Below are 17808 nucleotides of genomic sequence, written 5' to 3'. Positions count from 1 at the left end.
CTACTTTCTGAGTTTCCCCCACATCAGACAAGCCTCCCCCACCTTTTTATCCAAGTTAATGAGCCAAGTAGAAATAGGCAAACCCTGCTGGGTCGGCGTTAGCCAGTCAGGGCTCAGGGGTTGTGTGTCAGCAGGTTTGCCAGCTACTCTCCCGCGCTGAGCCCCTCCCTGCCTCTTCCCAGGTAATAAGAACCGCTGGCCAGAGCAGGACACAAAGACGGTCAGCGCAGGTGCAGGAGGGCTGTGAGGTAGGTTTGTGGTGATGTATACAGTGGGGGCTGCTGCGAAGATAGCTTTTCTGTGGTGAACGGCCTCTTGGGGAAGATAGTGCCACTTACCATCTAGTGTCATTAGAAAGCACAGCTATAAATTAGGCTGCTCAGAAGCATGGGGTGTGTAATAATTAAGTAATAAAAGTCGCCACAGGGGTAAAGGAACAGGAAAACAAAGAGCCACTGTTTGTAGCGGCGTCTCAGGCTGCTCTGTGAAGACACCTCTGAGCCTAAGTGGCATTTCAAAGCCACTGAACTTCCACTCAGATAGAGTCCAGGGTCAGCCAGGCCCGACGAGGTCCACATGTGGGGAAGCAGGGAAGCCAGCCTGTAGCAGGAGCACAGACGGAGAGGGCGGGTGGGCCAGGGATGTCCAAGGTCCAGTCCAGCAAAGGGCAGTGGGGAAGGGAGAGGACTGGGGCTAATGGAACCTGACACTCGGTGTCTGCCAAATGTCACCACCTAGGAGTGCAGATCCACATGGTCAGAACTGCCACATTTTCAAGAGTCTGGAAAGTTGGTTTTTTTTTAATGTAAATGTCATGCAGGGTCTCTGGTCCTGCTCCCTGCACGAGAAAGCAGGATATGGTGAGGCCAAAAAGGAACACCCACGGAGCCATGGATAGGGGAGTCATACCACTATATTCTCACTGTCGAGACACAAAAGCAAACATCTGTCAGTACCCCATCGAGGGGTCTTCCTGCACCCCAGTCTCGCTGGCGGCGGGGGGGGGGGGGAGACACAGGAAGTAGGATCCACACGATCTGCAATCTGCCGTCCACACTTGCTAACCGCAATCCGCAGTCTGTTTCTCTGGCAACCAACCAACCAACCAACCAACCAACTAACCAACCCTGTAGCATTGCCATGGCAGTTATATTAATGGCCAACGGCTAACTGGTTATAGCTGATGGCCAACTAGTCACAGCTGATGACCATCTACTACCCGAGCCAGCACCTTTCCACGTGAGACTGAGAGCCTGGAAACTGCTCTCTGGGACTCTGTCCCCACAGTAATGTTTAGGTGTTGACGTGGATTTCAAAGTCTTTTGAGACCATCGTGCACACCAAACCAAACACAAAGACTAGCTCAAGGCTGGCGGTCTCAGGTCCTCACCATACGATCTCGGGGGTCGCAGTACCTCCATTTGCTCATCCTTTGTCTGTGAAATAAGGGGTAAGAGCAGAGGCTTGGCCCTTTCCTGGGGTGCTCGCGCATCTGAAAACATGATACAGGTTGTGGCCCCACTCCCCAGTGTCCGTGCACACCTGCACAGAATGCTCTCTGCAGCTTCCTGGGACTTCAGGGGCTAGGGACCAGTCACTCAGCTGGGACTTGGTGACTGCTGAGGCTTTAAGCCTCAAATGTGGGTCCTGGATGTAGCACCTCCACCACTCCAGACTCCCTGACCCAGAACGTGCTGAGAACAAGCCTCCCAGAGGTCCGGGGTCCATGCACACAGCATAGTTTACAGAAGGCGATCTGTGTTTCCTTCCGCTATAAAGGGCTCTGTGATTTCCAGTCAGAGGACCTTCTCTGGCTGCCGCTCATCTGCATAGCAGTTTCCTTTGGTGTTTCCCAAAGTGTGGGCTGAGGAACCCCTGTGCATTCCTTTCCTTGGGCTGCTATAACAAATGACCACAAATGTGGTGGCTTAAAACAACAGAAATGGGCCAGCCCGGTGGCTCAGGCGGTTAGAGCTCCATGCTCCTAACTCCGAAGGCTGCCGGTTGGATTCCCACATGGGCCAGTGGGCTCTCAACAACAAGGTTGCCGGTTCAACTCCTCAAGTCCCGCAAGGGATGGTGGGCTCCGCCCCCTGCAACTAAGATTGAACACGGCACCTTGAGCTGAGCTGCTGCTGAGCTCCCGGATGGCTCAGTTGGTTGGAGCGCATCCTCTCAACCACAAGGTTGCCGGTTCAATTCCTCGAGTCCTGCAAGGGATGGTGGGCTGCGCCCCCTGCAACTAGCAACAGCAACTGGACCTGGAGCTGAGCTACGCCCTCCACAACTAAGGCTGAAAGGACAACAACTTGAAGCTGAACGGCACCCTCCACAACTAGGATTGAAAGGACAACAACTTGACTTGGAAAAAAGTCCTCAAAGTACACACTGTTCCCCAATAAAGTCCTGTTCCCCTTCCCCAATAAAATCTTAAAAAAAAAACACAGAAACGCATTCTGGACCAGTTCTGGACCAGGCCAGAACTCCAAGATTGCGGTGTCAGCAGGGCCGTGCTCCCTCCGGAGGCTCTAGGGAGAGTCTAGTCCTGACTCGCCCAGCTTCTGGCAGCCCCAGGAGCTCCAAGGCTTGTGGCAGCATCACTCTGATCTCGGCCTCCGTCTTCACATGGCCCTTCCTCTTCTCTCTGAGTCTTTCCTCTGTGAGTCTCTTATAAGGACACTTGTCATTGGACTTAGGGCCCTAAAAGGCATTTCATTGCTTATTCCATCTCGAGATCCTTAACTTGACTATACCTGCAAAAGCCCTTTTTCCAAATAAAGTCACATCCACAGGTTCTGAGAATTAGGATGGAAACATATCTTTTGGGGGCCCACTATTGAACCCGCTACACCCTGTATCAGAACTACTTCCTCTATTCACTAAAACTGCTATTTCTTGGGCCCCCATCCACTTCCTGAATCAGAACCTCTGGGCCTGGGTGATACTTAAGCACCACAATCTGACAACCTCTGGCCCAGAGAAATGAGGAAATAACCAGCTCAGTCTTGAATTGAGTGAGGGAGAAGGTGGCTGAGACTGTTGAGGAGCCAAAGGAAGAGCAGAAAGGAGTGAATGGGGGAAATAATAAACGTTAGTCCTTGGTTGTTGTTGTTGTTTTTCTTTCTGTTTACTTCTTATTCTGAAACTTTTCAAACACGCACAAAAGGGTAGCAACAGTAATACAGCAGGAGCAACCTTCACACCTCACAACTTCAACAATTATCAATACATCCTGCCATTCTTCTGTCATCCTTTTATTTTACATTATTTTATTTTTATGTGTTTTATTATTTCCTGGAGTTTCTCTTTTAAAGCAAATCCTAAACAATATATTGTTTCACCCACAAACCCTTTCATATGGATCTCCAACAGATAAAGACTTAACATAAATAATCAGTCTCGTCAGCACACACAACATAATTTGCAGTATTACCTCAATGGCTTCTAAAACTCAGCTAGCGTTCATTTTCCCTGCTTGCACCCCAAAACACCTTCCCACTGTTGGTTTGTTTGATTCAGGCTCTGAACAAGGTCCACATATTGCTTTTGGTTGATGTGTTTCTTAAGTCACTTTTAATCTGTCTCACTTCCTCAACCTCTCTTTTCTCCAATGTTCTTTGCTGAAGTGATTGAGTCATTTGTCTTGGGGATTGTCCCACACTCTGAACATGGCGGATGGCGTCCTCTGTCCCCTGCAGCTCCTGTAAACGGTGGTAGGTGGTCTGAGAGCTGTGTGTCCAGTGTGGCAGCAGCAGCCCAGCTGACTTACCAGCACCTGGAATGTGGCCACTGAGGAACTGAATTTTCCATTTTATTTCATTTGAATTGATTTAAATTCATATTTAAAAACTCGATCTGTTAAATATCTCATTAATAGTTTAAAGGGATTACACAGTAATATGACAATATTTTAGATATATTAGTAAAATTAATTCTACTTGCTTCTTTTTACTCTTTTTAACATGGCTACTGGAAAAAAAATTTAGTTACATGGTGCCTCACATTATATTTTTGTTTGCAGTTCTGGTCTAGACGTTTGATTATCCTCAGGTTCACTTTTGCTTTTTTTCTTTTCCCCATAAATATTTGGTGGGTGGTGCTGCGTACCTCCTATGGTGTCACCTCCAGCACAGTGTCTACTTGTCACTTTCAGTGAGGATAAAATTGATCATTTGGGTAAATGTCATGTTATGTGTATTTTACCACAATAAAAAAGAATTGATCCTTTGGTTCAGTTGCTGCCGCCTGACCCATCCATTATAAAGTTCGCCATCTGCCTTCCACCTAACCATGTTAGCAGCCATTGATAATTATCACCTAAATCCATTACTTTATTAGGACTCGTAAAATAGTGGGTCCCTTCCCCTCGATTCTATCATTCCGCCTGCATTTATCAGCTCTGCTTCTTCCACAGAGAACTCGCCCTCATCACCTAGTTGGTTATCCTCAGCAGGTCTCACTTGCAGTACTGTCCCCCCGCCCCGGGACCTGACCCTTCCATCTCCAGGACGGGATAATGACAGTACCCGATTGCTAGTGTTGCGAAGGGTGGGGCACACGAAACACTCTGCAGAGGGTAAGTGCAGCTTGGCTGCAAACTCTTGTCAGAGAACCAGAGCTGATCTAAAGGCGGTAAAGGCAGGTTTTATTCAGTCCTATTGCAAAAGAGGAAAGCGACTTCGATTCTCAATATAACACAAGTGGGGATTTATAGTCAAAGAGCAGAGTGGGGGGGTCAGTAGATGGAAACCTACTAAGAGGAGACATGGAGGGCAGGAGGATTCTTGCTAAACTGACTTAAAAGTATTCTTGGTAAAGGTGGGTCTGGACGATCAGATGCGGGGTGGAGGGACTAACTTAGCAGGTTCTTTTCTAAGACTGGCTTCAGCCGGCGAAGGATATGACCTAAGGGTGAGGGCCTAGTCGAGAAGAAGGCTCCACGTAGCTTATCTAAAATTTGGTCAAGGAGAGGGTCTTTGTCACCATCTCAGGCCCAGCACTTGGTTGGTGTGCAATAAATGTTTGTTGAATGACTCATGTGAGGCACCTGTTTCTTTGGCTTTTGGACGCCAGAGAGAGCTTCCCAGAGCCTTGGGAAGAGTGATTTGCCCTGTCGCCTGGATAGTCAGGCAGGTGCCCTCGCGGGAGAGTGCCGCTGGCCCTTCCAAGACCTCAAACCTGTCTGGACTTCCTCCCCACAGGCCTTCCACCCCCTTCTTTGACCTACTGCAGAACCGGTACCAGCAGCTGTGGGTGCAGGAACAAAAGGCTACTCAGAAAGCCATTAAACTGGAAAAAAAGCACAAGGTAAAGGCGGCCCTCACTCCTGAGTGGACGATTGTTAGCGTGGGAGAGAGGGGAGGGCTGGTTCAGGCAAAGCTTTGAGACTGAACTTGGTGCATCTGTGTCTCTGGTAGGGGGTGGGGCTGGAGAGTGGAGGGGTCGGGGGTGGGGCTGGAGAGTAGAGGGGTCTGGGGTGGGGCTGGAGAGTGGAGGGGTCTGGGGTGGGGCTGGAGAGTGGAGGGGTCTGGGGTGGGGCTGGAGAGTAGAGGGGTCTGGGGTGGGGCTGGAGAGTGGAGGGGTCGGGGGTGGGGCAATCCAGCTGCTTGTTGCTGTGCCGATCAGGCCTCATAGAAATTTAGAGCTGGACAGGGTCTTGGTAATGATCAAGTTCAACCTCTACTTAAGACCCAAGAGTGGACGATTCTGGCTGAGGTCATGGGTGAACTGGCCCTGTGTGCCCGTGAGGTAGGATTAGACCCTTACAACCCGTCCCCAAATCCCGCCTGGGGACCCTTCCACTGAACCTCTGCATGACCTCACACATCTGGAAACCAGATTTTAAACTAACGTGACCTGGCCTAGACAGAAATGTGCCGGGCACTGTCCATCAAGACAAGGGTAAGACGGCAAGATGCACAGAGACGCACCCTGGATGGGTGCTATAAAGAGCACAGTTACGAAACCTTAGGAATACACTTTGTTTCAAATTAATGGCTAGGCCCCATGATAAACACTTCCTGTTAACATCGTCTCTTTACGCTTCTCAAAACCCCAGCAGGTGTGTATCACCCATTTCCCAGGCACGATGGTGCCCACACAGGGAACGGGAGCTGAGGGCAGACAACGTGCAAACACTGCCAACTGCTAATGGTACGGGTGGCAGTAGAGCCAGACTGCTCACCTTCAAAGCAGAATCGCTTTATGTTCACTTAGCCCTTTATGGATTTCATTAGAAGCGCGACTTCAGTGTCTCTGGTTGTCACAACAGTCACACTGCTGTCCCTCCACACTGCAGGGAATGGGGCCAAGCGCACACCCTGTCTGTCCCCCTGCGTTTTGTCCTAAGTGCCCCTGGAGGTTGGGGTCTTGTCAGATCGTGTTTGTTTCATTTCTGAAACAACCCCAGTTTTCAGATGGGGAGACTGAGGCTCCCCCAAGTGAGCGGCCTGGACCCAGGTGTGTCCCACCTGGGTCCAGGCTTTTCCCAATTGTGAGGTCCCACTCCTGCTGGTGACAGGGAAGCTCGGGTGTCAGGGGCAGTGCCTGCGATGTCCTAGGGCCAACCTGGGTATCAGTCAGAGCCTTACCAGGATGCTGGCGCTCTCAGGACAGGCCAGAGAGGCACGGAGGGACAGAGGGTCCCAGGTGACCCCAAGACCGTGGATGGTAGGGAGCCCCAGCCCCTTCCAGAGTTCTCAGCAGTCGTGGAATCCAAGACGCCAGCTCGTTAAAGAGCAGAGTGTGGTAATAACATTTTAAAAGCAGCCCGTGACTAGTTTATTCGTTAATGGCTCAAGAAAGAGTCAACTTGCTATGGTAATGACCAGTTTCAGAGGGAGCATTGCCATTACAAACTGCTTTATAGCGACAATTGAGAGTCGTGCTTTTTAATTAGCAGCTATTTCACAGCAAGTCAGAGTGTCTCAAATCCACAGAACCCTGAGCCTCCGAGGACCCATTTTCTGACTCTAGAGACAACCCCGTATCCTGTGCCCCTCCTTTTTCAACAGAACACCCCCTTAAGTAGCTAATGTGAATGGCTCCAACGCCAAGCACTGGTTGGGACCTGATGCCAGCTCTGGGGTTATGACTTCGAGTGAGTTAATACTTTGTTGGGGTCTCAATTTCCTCATTGAGCAAAAATAGGGGTCAGATTAAATGAGGGCCCATGATAGTAGGCACTCAGAAAACACTTGTTGAACCAACCCCAGAGTTATCTTCCTGTTCCAAGATTCTGTGTGGCTGCCACTTTGTCAAAGAAATGGCTATGAATACCCAGCCCCACCGGATGCTGGAGAGGGTTGTCTGGGGCTGATAAACAATTTATTGGGGTCAATAAGGTGGTCAGTTTGCAAGGTCAAATTGCCGCCATCCAAGGAAAAGCCTGTCTCTTTAAAAGGCAGCTAAGAATGTCCTAGATTTGGGACGGTGATGACCCCAAATGAAGTTCTTGGTAACAGCTTCTGTTTAGCGAGCAATCGTCTTGGGCTAGACACTGCTCACAGCTTAACTCAGAAAAATCCTACAGTTTGTCAGGCATCGGTACCCCATTGCCAGCACAGGGAACTGAGGCTTAGAGAGGCGACAAGACTTGCCGGTGTCCCCCGATCCTGAAGGGCAGCTCGTTAACCCCTGGCTCGACCGCCTCTCTGCTCTGGTTCCAAGTTAAAGTTTCAAAACTGTTCCAGAGTATACCTGAGCCAAAGGGTTTGTAAGCTATCCACAGACACATCCAATAAAATTAATATAACTGATCAACAAAATAAATCAATGAAAGGGATTCAACGGGGTGGTGGCTTCTTCCGTTAAACTCAGTCGGCTTATTTATCGACTGCATCTCCTGTATGCCTGAAGCATAGGAGGGGTTTTATTGTGGGAGAAGCTAAAAGTTCATCAGGCCCTGCCCTCAGACAAAACAGCCTTGAAGGAGAGACAGATTATCCTGGTGAAACCCTGGGCAGATCCAGCTTTTGTGGGGCCTGGAACGTCAACACTTCGCAGGTCCTATTTAAGAAAAAGTATGCAAGAAAAGGACGCTATTCCAACGTTGCCAAGCATTGCTGTGGGAGGGACCCTTTGCCACCAGGAGCCCCCAAGCTCGGGCTGCATCAGCGTCCTGGGAAATGCACCTGTGCATGAACAGCCACAAACAGCACCGGCATGTTTCTTGCAGACGGTCACTGGGCTCAGCTCCAGGCCCTGCGAAGGCTCCATGGCCCTGTCCCCGGGCACTGCCACACATAAGGGCTTCCCGGAGACCGAGGGGTCACAGCCCGCAGGCCGGGGACCCTTCTCTCATACTCCTCCCCCACCTGCAATCTCTCCTCAAATGTTACCTTATCGGGAGCACCACCCCTGACTCCCTAAAACATCATCTGCTCCCAGTTACCCTCTGACCTCTTACCCTGCTTCAGTTTTTTTAAGCACTTATCACCACCTGACGTTTTAAAATGAATTACTGTTTGTTTATTGCTTCTCCCACTAGAATATTAGCTCCATGAGGGCAGGGACTTGGTTTTATTCGGTGACGTATCCCTAGCTCCTAAAACAATGCCTAGCATGTGATGAACGTTCAGTAAACATTTGCTGAACGGATGAATGAATGCTGGCAAGGTACTTGGCCCAGAGACTCATAACCGTTAGACGTTATATCCTGACGTTGAGGCAATGAAACTGCAGAACGAGGAAGCCCATGACAGTGATCTTGTGTCCCTTTCTTATGCCCATTTCTGCAGTGGCACATCCTTTCTGGGTCACATGGGCACCACTGCCCTCTCCCGTACTGCCCAGCTCATCTGCTTCAGGGGTAGGGCCCCCGCTCTACACAGAGCTCTAGGTATAGATAAGACTCCTTGTATACCTGTGAACCCCCACAGGGATCCTTGCATTTTGACAAGGCTCGCCATGGGGCTAAGGTCTGACTGTGCATGGAACTCCCCGGGCCCTCCCCCACTGGTTGGGAGGGAGGAGGCCTTGGACCCCGCTTTAGTCTGCTTGGCCCCCATAACACGGTACTGCTGATGGGGTGGCTTAAACAACAGGAATCTATTGTCTCCAAGTTCCAGCGGCTGCAAGTCCAAGGTCAAGATGCCCGCAGGGTTGGTTTCTCTTGAGGGCTCTGTCCTTGGTTGGTAGACAGCTGTCTTCTCACTGTGTCCCCGCATGGCCTTTTCTCTGTGTGACATGCCTGGGCTGTGTCTTCCTCTTGTAAAGACACCGGTCCTGTCAGGTTAGGCTCCCATCCTTACGACCTCGTTTGCCTTAATTATCTCTTTAAGGGCCCCACCTCCAAATAAAGCCACATTGGGGGCTAGGGCTTCATCATACAACTTTGGCAGGGGCACAATTCAGGCCACGGCACATATCCCGTGAGCTCTAGGACCCCAATTATGGGTTTGCTGGCATCCGTGGGTGGGCACGGAGCACGCAGTTAAGGAGGAGCAGGACTTCCTCTGTGTCCCGAGATCCCACTTGCAGAGACTTGCAGGGCTCTGAACTGAGCCCCCAAAGCCACCCCCCCAAAGGAGACTGCTTCCTCGTCCACAAATGGGCCATGGTGGGGACCTGCTCCCAAGAGAGGGCAACAATCCCTCCATTCATGCCCCCTCCACGCACACACGGCAGAGCGCCTACTTACTGCCAGGGCTGGTAGCCGAAGAGGCAGTTACAAGGCTGCCTAAGACACCGTTCCTGCCCTCACGGCGGCTACAGGCCAGAACCCCACGTGTTCTAGGGGCAGCCCAGAAACCAGAACAACAGGCTCCGGGCATCCTCTGGTTCTACCACTGAGCTATGGCCAGGGCTCGGCCATGAAATCACTCAGAGAAGGGCCGGATGAAGGAGAAAGGTGACCCAAGGATCTGCAACACCAGGGATCCCAACCCTCTGCCCACCTGTCCCTGCATCTCAGCCAGGGCTTCTCTGGCAGCCAGGCAAGCGTCCTCCCTTCGCATTCCCCTGGCCTGCAGGTGTTCCTTGGGAAGCTGTATGAGACCAGGAGCAGTCAGCTGAGGAAGTACAAGCCGCCTGTGAAGCTGGATACCCTCTGGCATATGCCTCACTTCCAGAAGGTCAGTCTCACCTCCACTGCCCCTGCTCCCCCCTGGGCAGGTGTCGCTCCCCTTGCCCAGTCTGTACCTGTCCTCGAGACAGCGGAGGTCTTGGGGCTCACGTTGCGTGGCATAACGACGACAGTGATGATACCAACAGCATTAACTAACATTTTTTGAGCACGTCTAAGTGCCAGCTGTGAGCTCCACTTCACTGAGTCCTCACATCATTGGAGGGGAGCCGCTGCTATGTCCCCGTTTCACAGACAGGAAATACAGCGAACGCTGGGAAGCGGCAGCTTTGAGCTAAACCCAGGTTGTCTGCCCGCAGAGCCTGGGTGTCTGTCCACAGGGGCGGACCACCTCCCGATGGGGTCGTCAACACCCACATCCTGCCCTGGGGACTTGGGGCGTGAGACAGCGCCATGCCCCCAGCCCTAAACCTCCCGCAGGGTGGCATTCCTAGGGAGATGGGGGCAACTGTCTGCTGGGGGCTGACGTGAGGGCATGCCACGCACCCAGAGGGGTCTAGCTGCTGCCATGCTCCAGCTTCAGGATTGATGGTGTTCATTCAGCCGTGTAACCCCGCAGAGGTACCCGGATGGGGCATTGTGCATAGGACAGGAACTAGGAGATCTGGGGACAGCAGCTTCAGCATGGAGGGGGACTGTGCACGCCCAGCTCTGGCCCAGTGGGCCTTTCTAGGGGCCACAGAGGACGCCCTGGCTCCAGGAAGACAGCTGCACAAAGCCACACTCCTGGCCAGCCCAGGCCCAGCCGCCGTCTTGAGTTAAACTGCAATTTAGACAATGAAGGGGACCATGCCTTCCTGAGCCTAATGCAGTCGAACAAGCTGCCGAGCTTCGCCGGAGAAGCCTGCTTGCCCCCTTGATGTGGCTTCTCATGTCCTGCCCAAGTGGCCTCCATCAGCATATGTCACTGACCGTCTGCCCCGCCGCCTGTCAGCCCATGTTGCCCCTGTGCACAGGAACATGACCACGGCTGTTCAGGAGGTGGTGGGAGCCACTGAGACGCTGCTTGGCGGCTCTTCTACCCCGACCCTGGCAGCGCCACTCAGCTCTGGCTTCTCCTCGCCCTATTTCCTGCCTTTTTAACCCCATCTCCCCACCCCCTTCTCTCTCTCTCTCTCTCTCTCTCTCTCTCTCTCTCTCTCAGCAGTTTCTCTCCACAGCCTCCTTCCCGGCCTCTCTGGCCGTTGCCTTTCCACCTTTGCTCTTTTCTCCTTTTCCCGACATCTGTGGCGGTACAGGCATTGCAGGGATGCTGCCGGGGAGGGATGGGGCTCATGGTTCCACGGGCATGAGGCGCCGTCCACGGCTCTCTGCTCTGCAGCACCAACTCCCTGACCTGACCCTCTCAGCCCCTTCGTCTGGCTGAGACCTGCCTGGAACTCCCACGGCCATGGACAGAGGGCTCCCGGGGTCTCCCCAAGCGGAGCAGGGAAATGTCCCCCTCCCACCCCAGATAACACTGCCTCTCCTGTGTCAGGAGGTCCTGTGTCACATGCCCATATCCCCACAGTCGGCCAGAGTAGGAGCACAGATATACACGGTGAGTTTCTATTTTCACTCAGCTCTCAGTCTGTCTCCCCTAGTCTTTCGATTGTTGTTATAAAATACCGTATGACAACAGTGGCCAGCCTGTACTGCCGACTTTCATCCGGTGCCAGGCCTGGGGCTAAGTCATTTATGTGCATAATTTCACACCAGTGTCCTTGTCCCCTTGCACGGAGGAGAGGCGACAGGGTTTGCATTTCCGGGCCTCCGGTTCCTCTGCCTGCAGGGCCCAAGCTTGAATACCCTACCCATCACGTCAGGACTAATGAGAAAGAGAATGAGAATGTAAGCCCCAGCTTTACTGGGTGCTTTTCATCTTTGCTGGGATGTTCACAGATTCTGCAAGTTCCCCTGCAGGACTCTCAGCAGGGCTCGTCCCTGAGCGCCACCCATGACAGCCCAGGACAGATCCTCAGACCCCAGAGTGCCGCCATTGTGGACACAGTGCTCAGTCCACAGCCTGACGGGAAGTGGCCCGTGCTTATTGAGCTGTTCCAGAGTGCCAAGAGCCTGACAAGCATTATCTCACAGATACGGTGTCCCATTCTACTGATGCGGAAACTGAGGCTCAGAGAGCTGAGGACCTTGCCCTGTAAGGAGGGGATCCTGGATTCAGCCCCAGGCTGCCTAGGCCTCTTCTCTTCACAGCTGGGCTGTGATACCTCCTGAGGTCTCCTTCCCTCACTGTCTGGCCCCATCCCAGCGGGAACCTCCCCACCGCCAAAGGGCTCCTTTATGTCCCTTCACGACAGACACTTATCCACACCGCAATTAATTAGTTAATTGGGCAATGAGTTGTTCAATGTCCATCTTTCCCAATAAAATGCGAGCCGACTAGGACCATTCCTGGTATGTCCCCCACTGTGTTCCCAGAGCCCAACACGGTGCCTGGCATAGAATGGGTGGTCAGTAAATGTCTGTGGAATGAATGAAGGAGTGACAAGTACAGCCCAGAATGACAGAAACGTTGTAAAGCCTTTATCAGATCTGATGAAACCCCCCTTCCCAAACTGAAATGTCCCAGCACCCACCACCCTCCGAGCCACTGACTGTGTCTAGACTCAGAGGGCCGGCAGTGTCCAGAGTGGGGCTGCTGCCGTCCACAGCAGTGTCGTGCCAAGCCCCACGAGGGCCTTTGTCTGTGCCCCGAGGCACTGCTGGTCCAACACCCCACCCCTCCCCAGCCTGGCCCCATTATGAAAGGAAAAAGCGCTTCCAAAAAAGTGGAACCTGTCACAGTGATGGATAACCTAAATGGACTCTCCCCGCTTGCGAACAGATGTCGCCACTGAACTCTGTCAGAAATAATTAAACACCTTTCACATGGAAAAGCAGCAGGCAGGCCGCGCCTTGGGCTTGGTCAACACAGCCGAGCTAGCTGGCTTTTACACAGCCCCAGCTAGCCCACGAGGGGGGCGCCCCTGCCAACAGGCTGCCCGGCACTACACGGAGCCCTTAGCGGGGTCATGAGCCCAAGAGGGACCAAGAAAAGGAGAAGACACATCCCTTAATGCGGTGAGACCTTGTCGGGCCCCACGGGATCCTGGCAGAGACAGGCTGCCGGTGGCTCCGTGTTTCTTTCTGGTCTCTGCAACCAGCAGTTGCCATGGACGGCCAGTGCCCAGAGGGAGAGTCAGCCAACAGCTGGCGAGTGGCCTTTCTGCCAGAACACTGACCCTGTGCCAAACCAAGAGCTCTGGGCTGGCTGCTGAACCTCTCTGGGCCTCAGTTTCCTCATCTGAAAACACAGGGGTCGGGCTAGTCTGGAGGGTCTCTTCCAACCTAAGGTTCCATTATCCCAAGCTCACTGGTCAAGGAGCCATGTGGGAGGCAGCATGGGGGCTCTTCGAGGTGGCAGACCCCAACTTCCAAGAGTCAACTGTTGGGGGACAGCTCAGATTCCTATTTGGGGGACGAGGCGTGAACTCATCGCCTCCCACCTCACCTCTGAGTGGAGGGCTCGCTGGGCTGGGGGCAGCACCCTCTGTGTCTGGTGCCATTGGGCTCACATGCCCTTTACAAGGGGTGCTGGGGTCCCCGGGGCAGAGCAAGGAGAGAGAGGAGGAAAGAGGCATGGTATGTCTGTGTGTGCCCGTGATTCCAGGGTCAGCCAGACCTGGGTCACATGGCGACCCTGCCACTCCCCACCTGTCGGGTGGCTTTACCTGTGCAAGACTCTGTTTCCTTTTCCATAAAATGGGCTGGTAATGTCCCCCCCGCAGGGCTGCTGGGAGCATTTGACGAGAGCATACATGTACAACATTTAGCAGAACGCACCCCTATTGAGGTACCAATAGAGGGCAGTGCCATGAGGGTGGTCCTGGAGATTTCATTCATTCATTCATTCATTCATTCACAAATCTTGCTGTTGAGCCCCCCTGCGCCCGGCCCTGTTCTCAGCACCAACGATATGCTGCTTCGGGGTGCTGGTGACTGGCAAGGAGTGTGGTGGACTGACGGACAGACAGGTAGACAGATGACTGCACAGGTGAATGGCTCCATGGGGAAGTTTGGAGAAGCTTTACTCCCAGGGTGTCCAGTGTTTGCAGTCTGAAATGGTGGAGAGACACCAACCCTAGCTGGCAACCGAGGCATGGGGTGGGCATGATCACTGTAACAATCACCCGACTACACAGGCCTGGCACCAGCCGGCCCACCTGTTCACGTGCCTTTGCAGGCTCTTCCCCTGCTGGCCCAGGACAGCCCTCCTTTGGGCCTGTTGGGGGGCAGGACTATTAACAGTGCCGCCGTCTACTCTCAAAAGTGACCCAGTCTGAACCACACATCCTATGGCCACCTAATATTAATCCCCCTGCCCCCAAATAGATAGTTTATCCGTCTTTATAAAAAGACTGCCAGTGATAACAGCCCAAAGACAAACAGGCGAGTGCTCCAAATACTTACGGTGGCACCAACGACGGTGATGAAAGGTTGGATGCCGCCAGTCAAGCGATGGCTTGAATATGTAGCATTATACTGATATTACTATGAAATATTACACAGCCACTGAAAATCATGACTTTAGTCTATACTTACTGACACTTTACTAACATTATTGGGGGAAAGAACACGTGCTGTTGTGACCCCGTTTGGGTAGAGACAGCTCATCCTTACAGGTGTGTGTGCTCAAGGACAGACGTCAGGGGCCCCGCCTGCACGCCCCTCGGGGCACCTGTCCTGTGCTCACGCCCCCCCTTCAGCCCAGTTCCTCCCCCACGGCTCCTGATCCGTGCTACTGGCCACGCCTGGTTTCTCGGATTCAGCTTCCATCAGGCATGCGGGTCAGAGGTCAGCGCTCTGCCTCAACCGTGAAGGCGGCTGACTTGCGGAGTCCAAGTCTCCATGGCCACGTCCACCTTATAACTGGAGATCCAAAATCCACTTTTTGCGGGGGTGGATGGGTGTTGTCCAAGCATGTCCAGGTCTCCACTCCCACCCGACCACTCCGCCTCCCCCAGCACAGGGCTGACACCCCCTGATATTACATAGTCATTCAGTCACTAAAATATGAACAAATTGACTATTTTCATTTGGCTTTGGCTTTCAGCCCCACTGCTTTAGAATAATGGCTCAAGCTATTAAGCTAACAGTTTGATTTACAAGCTCTTGTGCTCCCAATGCTGGGATCAGACTCCTCTCTTTGTGGAAGACTAACCCTGCCTCGGGTCTCCTGGGCCCCTGGCTCCCTAATAAAACAGGAGACGGCGGGGGGAGAAATCAGCAGCCAGCCAAGCAGGGACACCCAGAGATGCCACTGATTAGTGAAAGCTGCTGAATCTAAGAAAAGGATTTTCTTTCCCACCTTTAAGCTCTCTTACAAATCATAGCCGGCTGGAAAGTTAACTCAACTAAAACCCAGGCGGGTGGGCTCTTGGCTGTCCAGCCACTGCCATCAGCTCTCCAAAGGGCTTACAGCGTTCAAATAAAGACACCCTTCTTGTCCAGGTGTGTCCAGCCCCAAATCACTCCTTACAGACCCCGGAAGGGGGTCTGCCTCTCCCTGAGGTCCCACACCAGCGATATATTTTAAGAATCCTGCCACTCTCTTGCCTCAGAATAAGAATATCCACGTTGCTGGGTCAGGCACTGAGCACAGGAATGGAATGTGTCACGCGCGGAAACGGGGCAATAGGAAGAGTGAGTCAGAGGTCCTGAGGCAGCTGACATTTCTTCCCTAAACACAGAACCCCCCATTATAAATCAGATCAGTACGCAGGGGAGCAGGCTCACCCAAGGGATAAAAAGCAGGGGCTTAATTGGTTTTGCATAATCTCACACCTCAGAGGTACGGAATTGTTGGGCACCTGCTCATGAGGCCACATTGCTGCTTGAATAATGGCAAGTCACAAATAGCCAGAGCTGAAGCGCTGGGAATGGGGACAAAGCATCAAAGTTCTTGGAGCAGCTCAGGAAATCTCAAGAAGTCTGGGGGAAACCCAGGGCACGGAGGGAGAGGCCGGCATCTCAGGGGACACGGCAGCTGGCACGGCTCATAGGACCAGCACTGCATCTTGGGGACCCACAGCCCGGCTGTCCCCTTAATCCTACCAGCACCTGGGAACTTTCAGTTTAATCCAGAAAGCTCTTCTCCCCCACTGGGCATGAAAATATTTCAAATTCTGGGCTGAACATCAAGCAGAAAATAGAATAAGACAGCTTGTTTGGGCATCAGCTATGTATTTCTAATCTCTAGAGAGAGCGAGAATCTCCTGTTGAATTTTGGGAGTTGATGGGACTGTGGGGTCCCCAATTTCTTCCTCCAGCTCATCCCCAAGAGAATAAATGCTCCACGATCGCAGGAGAATCTCTCGGGCTAGAGGAAGAGTTCAGGTTATTGTCTGCCACCTCTGGGATAACTTCCTCAATGTCACCCATGAATCCCTCGTCTCCACATGTCCCCCCTTGTCAGCCTCTGTCACCGGGCACCAATGCCACCGGTGTGATGGAATCTGAAGCACGTGGCCAGCAGCAAGTCCTCGCAGATAAACAGCATCCAATGATTGACTCAGATAAACTCAACGTTCGTTCAAACTGAGGTTTGTCAAAAGTGCAGGTGACATGAATCAAGAGGCTAGTGCCTTTATGTGTAAAAGCCGCAGGCAGCTAACGCAGCCTTCCCAGTTTCCCTCCTAGATGCCAAGTGCACTGGCATCAGAGAACACTTGCTGGGGAGAAAGCAAGACGGTGGGGATGTTTTTCTGGCCTCTTCTCTTCCTCTCCTCAAAGAAGTCCTGGGAAATGATGCCTTCGAGCATTGCAAAAAAAATATGGGCAGTTTGGCCAAAGTCCACTGGCTGGAGACGTAGAGAGAAGAGCATCCAAGAAGCTATTCAGAGACGGCATTCCCAGCTGGCAGCCACAGTAACGACCTTGACCCCACACCACATCCCAGCACCTCTTCGGTGCCAGGCTGGGTGTTTTGATGAACGAGTACATTTCATGTCAATGCTCTGACGCGATGTGGGAGAGAAAAGTCATGCTGTCTCAGAGACGAGGAAGCTAAAGCTTGGACGCTTCAAATCACGTGCCCCAAGTTCATGTGGCAGAGTCAGAGCTTGGACCCTCTGGCTGGCTGCTTCCAGGCCATGGAACAGTTGATAAATACTAAGGCCTTGCAATGACCTGGTCAGGGGCCAGTGGGGGCTAAATGCAGGGCCTGGCGAGGAAAGTGGAGGGCGGTCAGGAACTCAGGCTTTTATAGGTGTCCAGAGGGTTGTGGCAGCCCTGCTCTGGCTGATTTAAGCCCTTGCAATAAACAAAACTGCCCACTGCCCTGAAAGCTTTTAGACCTTGATAAAACCCCTGAGCATCTTTTAAATTGCAGTTCAGCCCCAAGGCTAAAGAGGAAAGAGGCCCATTGATGGGGGTTCACTCGCTGTATCAAAAGGTGTGAGGCAGAGATAAGCAGAGGGAGGTAGGAACCTGTGGTCCTGGAAGCCACACAGCCGGCTCCAGGTCCCAGCCTGGCCTTGTGTTGGCATTGAGAGAAGGTCAAGTGCAGTCGTGCTGGTAAAGTGCTTGCCATGGGCCTGGCCAGGTCACAATCACGGAGCAAAAGAATCTCTGGGTTGACCAGGCCTTTGGCATCTGTTCCTGTAGATGAACGGTTCTCACACTTGGCTGAGCCTGGGGTTCTCGGAGGAGAGGTTTAAAATGCAGATTCCAGGGCCCCACCCAGG

The 17808-nt window shown here is 52.6% G+C and overlaps 1 protein-coding gene and 1 long non-coding RNA gene across 2 annotated transcripts in view; one reads left to right on the top strand and one right to left on the bottom strand.

Moving 5' to 3' along the window:
* The window catches only part of LOC148754936 (uncharacterized), a 113845-nt gene that overhangs the window by 76573 nt on the left and 19464 nt on the right, over window positions 1–17808 (bottom strand). The gene's annotated exons all lie outside the window — the stretch shown is intronic.
* Window positions 1–17808, top strand: part of CFAP77 (cilia and flagella associated protein 77) — a 119243-nt gene that overhangs the window by 85619 nt on the left and 15816 nt on the right. Inside the window, exons 4-5 of the mRNA XM_019728904.3 lie at window positions 5202–5307; window positions 9972–10073. Of these exons, the coding sequence (XP_019584463.3) occupies window positions 5202–5307; window positions 9972–10073 (208 nt within the window). The remainder of the gene's footprint in view (window positions 1–5201; window positions 5308–9971; window positions 10074–17808) is intronic.

The sequence above is a fragment of the Rhinolophus sinicus genome, chromosome 16 (genome assembly GCF_057876585.1).
Source record: "Rhinolophus sinicus isolate RSI-liver-muscle chromosome 16, RSI-T2T, whole genome shotgun sequence".
Classification (NCBI taxonomy): Eukaryota; Metazoa; Chordata; class Mammalia; order Chiroptera; family Rhinolophidae; genus Rhinolophus; species Rhinolophus sinicus.
Note: the sequence above shows the minus strand (reverse complement) of the source record. Positions and strands in the feature narration are given on the sequence as shown.